We start from the raw sequence: 7,005 nt of genomic DNA on the forward strand, positions 1-7,005 counted from the left end.
GAAAAAGAAAAAGTATAGAATATAGATACAGACATACAGTCGAGACTCGAGAATGCACAAGGAGACTTTTGCAGAGCACGTAGTTTCCTGTCTGTGATCAAACCATAACAAAATGCAGAGCTTTCTTTGCAAATTGGTCGCAAATCACAGCCACCGCCACCACCACAACCTCTCCGGCACTCTCCACCGCAACATATTGCACTCTCTCTCAAAACCTCCTCTTTCTTCACAACCACAACAACAACTCGTACTTCAACTACGCAACCGCATTCCCACCACCTCTTTCTTCGCTACTCTCCCACTTCACCATTCTCACTCATGCCGCTCCTTTCTTACCCAAATTCGAGGGTTTCTCTCCAACCCGCTTCTTGCCTCCAATTTCCGCAGATTCTCCAACAGAAACCAGCTCCTCAATTTCAGGTCCAAGCTCCCCACACCTCAATTTCACCGCCGCAGCTTCGGCTTCAACCAATCTCCTGATCTTTACCGTGGCTGGTACTTTTTCTATCCATTCCTCCTTCAAAATGCTCAACTTATTTATACCCTCAACCTTAATTTCCATTTCTCTTCCCCTTTATTTTTTCTAATTTAGTGATTTTCGCATCTGACTGCTCTTTTATATTGCGGTTACCAATTGGATAACCATAATAATCGATAGGTTTTTTTCTGTATTTTTTTTCCTGATCATAGTTCTGGGCGAGGTTTAATTAGGGTTTATGAGGGGTTTTGCTTGTGTGTGTGGCTTTCTTTCCTTTTTTTATTTTTGGGGACATGACTAGCAAAACTATGTTATTTTTATGACTTTGACTAAAAAAATTGGTATTTTTGAAACTTTGAGTTGATCATTTCAAAATTGTTTCTTACAAATTACAATTGATTTTTGTTCAAAATTTGCTTCAACAATGACGCTTGCAGCAGCCTTGTAATTTAATTTCTTCTGTGATATAGTATGAGGAAGTTTAAGTGGAGCCATTTGCCTCCGTGTTAACTATGTTTGGTGACTCTGGTGGTGCCATAGAGGAAGAACTATAGAATTTATACAATCTTGTTTGAGGATTCCTCTTTCTCAGGGATGGGCTTCTGTCTACTCTATGGTCCCAATCATGACGCTATTACCTTGAGTGGAAGCATTGCAGTAACCAAAGTATTACTTCCATTTTTTATTAGGTTGCTAGAGTTTAAATTTTGTGGATCTCAACTCATTTCAACTTTTCAAGAGTTTTATTTTATCCACTGTAGCCTGTCCTTGTATTCTTCGAATTCCTGCATGTCTACATTGATGTACATAATATTTTGTTTTTGATGTCTTACATTTGATTTTGATATGCTATGGTTCAAAACTCAAATGCATTTTTGGTACTTTGCTATTTTATTGTTACTTTTGGCTTCAATTCATTCTTGTAAATAGAATGATTTCCACTAATTATAGCGCACATATTTGTCTGCTTACATATATAATATGGTAGCCTTATTACAATCGTATATTTTCTTGTGTTTGCAGGAGATCATGGTTCAACAGGCTAACACCTAATGATATGGTTCTAGGATTGATTATAGCTAATGTTGCTGTTTTTTTATTATGGAGGATAGGAGATAAAAAGTTTATGATAAATAACTTTACTGTGAGTTTCTTGAGTTACAAATTTTGATTGAACCGATGATACCACTTGTAGACATTATTTGCTGATGTTTTCTTTGCATTGAACTCTCACCTGTGTTACTTCATCTTGACTGCTAATTCAATTATTTTCCGTGAACAGATCTCCCTGGACAATTTCAAGAGTGGACGTTTCCACACTTTGATAACCAATGCATTCAGTCACATAGAATTTGGGCATCTGTTTTCCAATATGATTGGACTCTACTTCTTTGGATTGAATGTGCGATTGCCTGCTCTAGAGTTGTATTTTTGGTCATTATTTCTCTCGCCTCTTTCATTATTCTTTTTCTTTTATGTTACCTTGTTATATTTGTCTTCACAATATATTTTTTTAGGTTGGGTTATGTACTCTTTGTGGTAAATAAGTTAGGGTCAATCAGTGGATAGTTACTTTGTAGTAATATGTTCGAGAGGGGAATATAAGAACTGCAGTCAGCTGTGTTGCCTTTGCAAAAGAAAAAAAGGGGGAAAAATTGTACTAGAGAAGATAAAGTAAACGATTGAAGATCCCTTAACATTTTAGATAAATCTGAGTTTATAGTTTAATTCATGTTGCTGATTGTTAAGACTTTTGGAGCATAAGATTTGAAGGTTGATTTTACCAAAAAGAAGAAAGATTATGTTGTCACTGGCCATCTCCTAGAAATCTTGTCTGTAGGATCTCTTCAGTTTCTTGCTTTTTATTGTTTTTGTTTCTTTTTTTTGTTAATGTAATATCTTTGGAAAAGGAGAGTCTTGTAGCAATGGTTAAGTTGTCTCATGTGACTTCTAGGTCATGGGTTCATGCCTTGGCAACTGATGCATTTATCAAATTAGGCTGCCTACATTATATTCTTCGGATGCTGCCTTTCCCAGATCCTACCTTTACGTGGAATGCTTATGCCCTTTCTCTAACTAATGTCTTTTGCATTTATCTATCGTCTTTTGGCATACATTGAAATAGATTTATTATTAACATATGGTTTAGCTCTTTGGCTTGTTCAGAACATTAGTTTGAGTCAGTCAAATACCGTCAGTTCATTGTATATTTCTGTCTTTCTTCCTTATTTTATTAAACAAACTGCTTGTTCCATTTTCTTCTGTTGCTCATAACTTTTTTTTACCTTTCGATTTTGGCAGGTTGCAGGAAATTTTGGCCCTGCATATTTGCTGAAGCTATATCTTACTGGGGCAGTTGGTGGTTCCATTTTTTACTTGGTGCATAAAGCCTATAAGTCACAAACATCAAAGGTCCAATTATGATTAAAACCGAGTACAATGCCCTTTTAGAAATTAATCAATTTATTGATTTGAAGCCTACCCTAGTACCCTTGCAATAATATACTATAAAAAATTGCTCTCTCCAATTACAGTGTATTGGAATATGAATTTCTAGATTTTACTTTCATGTTGGTATTGCTGTAACTTTTAAAACTTCTGAGATAAAAAAGTGCATTTGATTTAGAAATGTGATCTATGAACTATTATTTGAAAGATGGAATGGAAATATTCAATGGTATAGATATATTTGTGCCTAAGGATATTTGTGATAAAATTCACCAACATAGGAATAATTAATGAAAGTAAATACTTGGTTTCTTTGCCACTAGAACTTGCAAATATTTGGTTGAAATTTCCTTTTCTAATCTTTTAGAAGTCCTATAAACTTCTTTTAATAAGTCTTAATGTTTCTCTAAATTTTGTTTTCTACAGGACTGGGGATTTATGAAGCATTCAAGGGATATAGCATTGGTGAGCATTTAGTAACTATCTCTAGAGAGTATAGGCCCTATTTTGTGATAGTAGATTTTCTTTGGAGTATAGGCCCTATTTTGTGATAGTAGATTTTCTTTGTTTGACAACTTGATGATTTCATTTTACTTGTGGTTCTAAACTTTCTTCTCTTTTTTCCTTTTTTAAAATTTTGTTAATTTATTTTTTCATACTTTTGTGAGGATTATAATATCATATAAAAGTTCTCCTAATTCCAGAAAAATCCAACTTCTGTTGGTATATATTAAAACATTTAAAAATGGTTCTATTGACTTTTTTCAGATTATCAAATTATGTTTGTATTAGCATAAAAAAATATTATTTGCTTGTAACCATTTAAAGACACTGCTTGATATTCAAGTTAACTTGAACTTGGCAATGATTAAGGGGGCAAGTGCAGCTGTAAATGCAATTGTGCTGCTTGATATATTCCTCTTTCCCAAAGCAACCATTTACTTGAACTTCCTTATACCAGTTCCTGCAATCCTATTGGTAAGCCCTATACAACAATTTTTGCTTTCTCAAAACTGTGAAAGTGGATAAGTGAATGGAAAAGATATATTTCTCATGCATGTTCTTTTGTTTGTAAATTTTTGTAATCAAGGGCGCACTCTATATCGGAAAAGATATGCTAATCATGTTCCAGGTATGGTGAACTCTCTCCAGGCTTACTTCGTTACACTTGGAGGGTGTTTGCGAGTTTTGACTTTGAAGGATAAAATCTCTGTTCCTCTTCAAACTCTTCCATTCCATCAATTTCTCTCCAAAATTTGAACTCGCAAGCACACCTTTCAAGTAATTACCTTGTTGGTTCTTGTACATTTTGCAAAAAGCAAACAAGTCCTTGTACATTTTATGAATAAAGACCTAATTACAAACTTTTAAAACATAGGTACTTGGGATATACTTGGTTGGACCATAAAGAGTTGAAAGTTGTTACGAATGAACTCCATGTGTAATTTTACATTTTACTCATGGAAATCATCCATAAAAATATTCACCTTATTTTTTTTTTACACCAATCAAAAATACTGTTTTTGAAATTTTCAAACAAGAGTTACTACGGATGCTAGAATACTTTAGATACATTGTAATTTCCATTCATTTTATTTAAACCCCATTCCTGTTTATTAATTCAACTAAAAATTATTGTTGATTTTTCAAATTATAGGGAGACAGTTACGTAGCAGGATCTGCACATTTGGGGGGTGCTGTAGTTGCAGCCATTGCTTGGGCAAGAATTCGAAAAGGCATATTCTAATTTTATTAAAAGAACTTTTTTTTCTCTCCTTAATTGATGTTGATGTTGATGTTAGGGGAAGTAATGTTATTATTGTGCTAATTGTGAGTTGCTAACTGGAGCAAGTGCAAGTGCCTCACAAGTAGCTTATCGGTTAAAAAATGTGTTGGTGCTTTTGCATGATAATGATATACTTAATATTTTAGTCTCATTATAATATAAAAATGAAATGTATTCATTTATTTGGATACAACTAAATTTAGGTTAAAAAATTCTCCGCATGATATTTAGGTCCCTTTGATAAGTTCTCCTACGCATAACAGAAGCAGCTACTGCTGGATTCTCTAAATCAAAGTACAAGTGTTATCTACATTAAAATAATAAAAAAAAACAGCTCAGCTACACATTCAAATATTTTTATATTCAAGTCCAACCAAGTTGATTCAAATTCAACAAAAACTACTTTCATCACACTTGCTTGTATCACATGCGCGTTTCAATAATGCAACTTCTTTGTCTTATTTTCTCCTTCTATTTCTCCGTTTCCTCCTCCTCCTTTTTTTTTTCAAATTCGTGCACGTAAGTTCTTGTTCTTCTACCTTTCTTCTTTGCATATTTCGTTATCGTAATCACTAATAACACTAATATTTTGCTAACAAAAATAAACATTTTGAATTGAATTTGAATTTATATAATGGACAATGTTTGATTCATTTAGTATTATAGAGTAATTTTGCTTTGATAATATTTTCAATTCATTCTAGACACGTGTTTTTGAATTCGAATTTATATAAGAAATAACACGAGTATCCAATAAAAATGAAAAAAAGAACAATGCTTATAGAACAATAGTTGGTTTCATATTATGATGACGGCAAAGTAAAGTTACTTACATATTCTCTCATGTTATACTGCAATTAAAACTATGCATGACTTGAAGAATAAGAAGCAAACTGAGAGATCTTTGATTGCTGATATTAATTATAGTTATACTTATTATAAGTGTATAACTTGTTGTGTGGAAACTAATATTATTGACAAGTCATTTAATTTGGCAGCAGTTTTTTACACATTCATTTCCAATTTTTATTTCAATTTTGCTTGAAATTTGTGGAATCCAGAGTATAGTTGGGTGAGATTCATATATAGTGTTCGGTTCATTTGGTATTATACAATGATTTTGTTTTAATAATATTTTTGGTTCATTTGTAATCCAAGTATGTTGATGAATAATTTGTCTCAATAGTTGGAATGGCTTTCAAGATAAATTGAATAAAATGGAATGAAAGCTAATACAATTGAATTAAGTGATAATAAATAATTTCATTCTTTTTTGCTAAAAAAAAGACTCAATCATTAACAAAAACACATCAAATTTATTTCTGTATTCAAATGAATCTCAATTAAACTAAGAAATAAACCGAAATTACTTAAGGAATAAAAAATTTGGTCAATACTTATCAGCAGCATCAAGTGAACCTCAATTAACACACAAAAGAATCGAAATAAATTAAGAAATGAACCGAATTTTTTTAATGATGACAGCAGAGAAAATCAGAACTAATAAAGATGTTCGTAAAATGTTGGTATTATTGGTGATGACGATAACAAAAAAGAAAAAGAAGAAGAAGAACGTGCGTGCGCGAATTGGAAGGAGAAGGAGAAGGAGGAGGGGGAGAAGGAAATAGGGAAGAAAAAGGAGAAAGAAGCGCATGATTTGAAAAGTTGTTATAACAACTTGGTTAGACTTGGTTAAGTATTTTACTTGAACATAGAGTTTTATTCTAAAAAAAAGTGTTATGTGTATTAATATTATTTCTATATATAAATTTAAAATAATCATTATTACTGCATATGATATTTGAATAACACTATTTACCAAAATAATAGAAAATAGATTTTTTTATAACTTACAAGTATATTTATTTCGATAAAAATGTACATATTATATTTTATTAATTTGTGTTGCATAGGTAAATGATTTTTACTCGTGTTAAGTGTATGTTTTAACTTTAATATTTTCAACCTTTTTAAAGTTTATTCTTAACGTTTAGTTTAATTTTATCTTTATGTTTGAAATATGTTTTATGGTAATATTTAAAATCAAGGTAGATAAGAATTTAGCCGTGAGATCCAAATTCTTTTGAATGAAGATTTTAATTTATTTGCCAAAACAGTAGATTATTCGACTTCTTCACTTGGACGACGGTAGAATATTCTGTAAAATATTTTGATGCTTAAATTAAAAAGAGTTTATATTAAAATTGAGTGAATTAAGATTAAGAAACACTTAAATTTAATAAGGTATTTATTTTGTTGGATTTGTTAGACTTCTATGGACCCTTTATAAATT

The 7,005-nt window shown here is 31.7% G+C and overlaps 1 protein-coding gene across 1 annotated transcript; it reads left to right on the forward strand.

Moving 5' to 3' along the window:
* LOC112709429 (RHOMBOID-like protein 12, mitochondrial) lies at positions 1–4,754 on the forward strand. The gene is made up of 8 exons (XM_025761316.3): positions 1–495; positions 1,502–1,622; positions 1,761–1,880; positions 2,780–2,890; positions 3,353–3,391; positions 3,800–3,904; positions 4,017–4,058; positions 4,584–4,754. The coding sequence occupies exons 1-8, from the start codon at positions 113–115 to the stop codon at positions 4,671–4,673; spliced, it is 1,011 nt and encodes a 336-aa protein (XP_025617101.1). The 5' UTR covers positions 1–112; the 3' UTR covers positions 4,674–4,754.
* Positions 4,755–7,005: the final 2,251 nt, after the last annotated feature.

Source organism: Arachis hypogaea, chromosome 1 (genome assembly GCF_003086295.3).
Source record: "Arachis hypogaea cultivar Tifrunner chromosome 1, arahy.Tifrunner.gnm2.J5K5, whole genome shotgun sequence".
In the NCBI taxonomy this organism is placed as follows: Eukaryota; Viridiplantae; Streptophyta; class Magnoliopsida; order Fabales; family Fabaceae; genus Arachis; species Arachis hypogaea.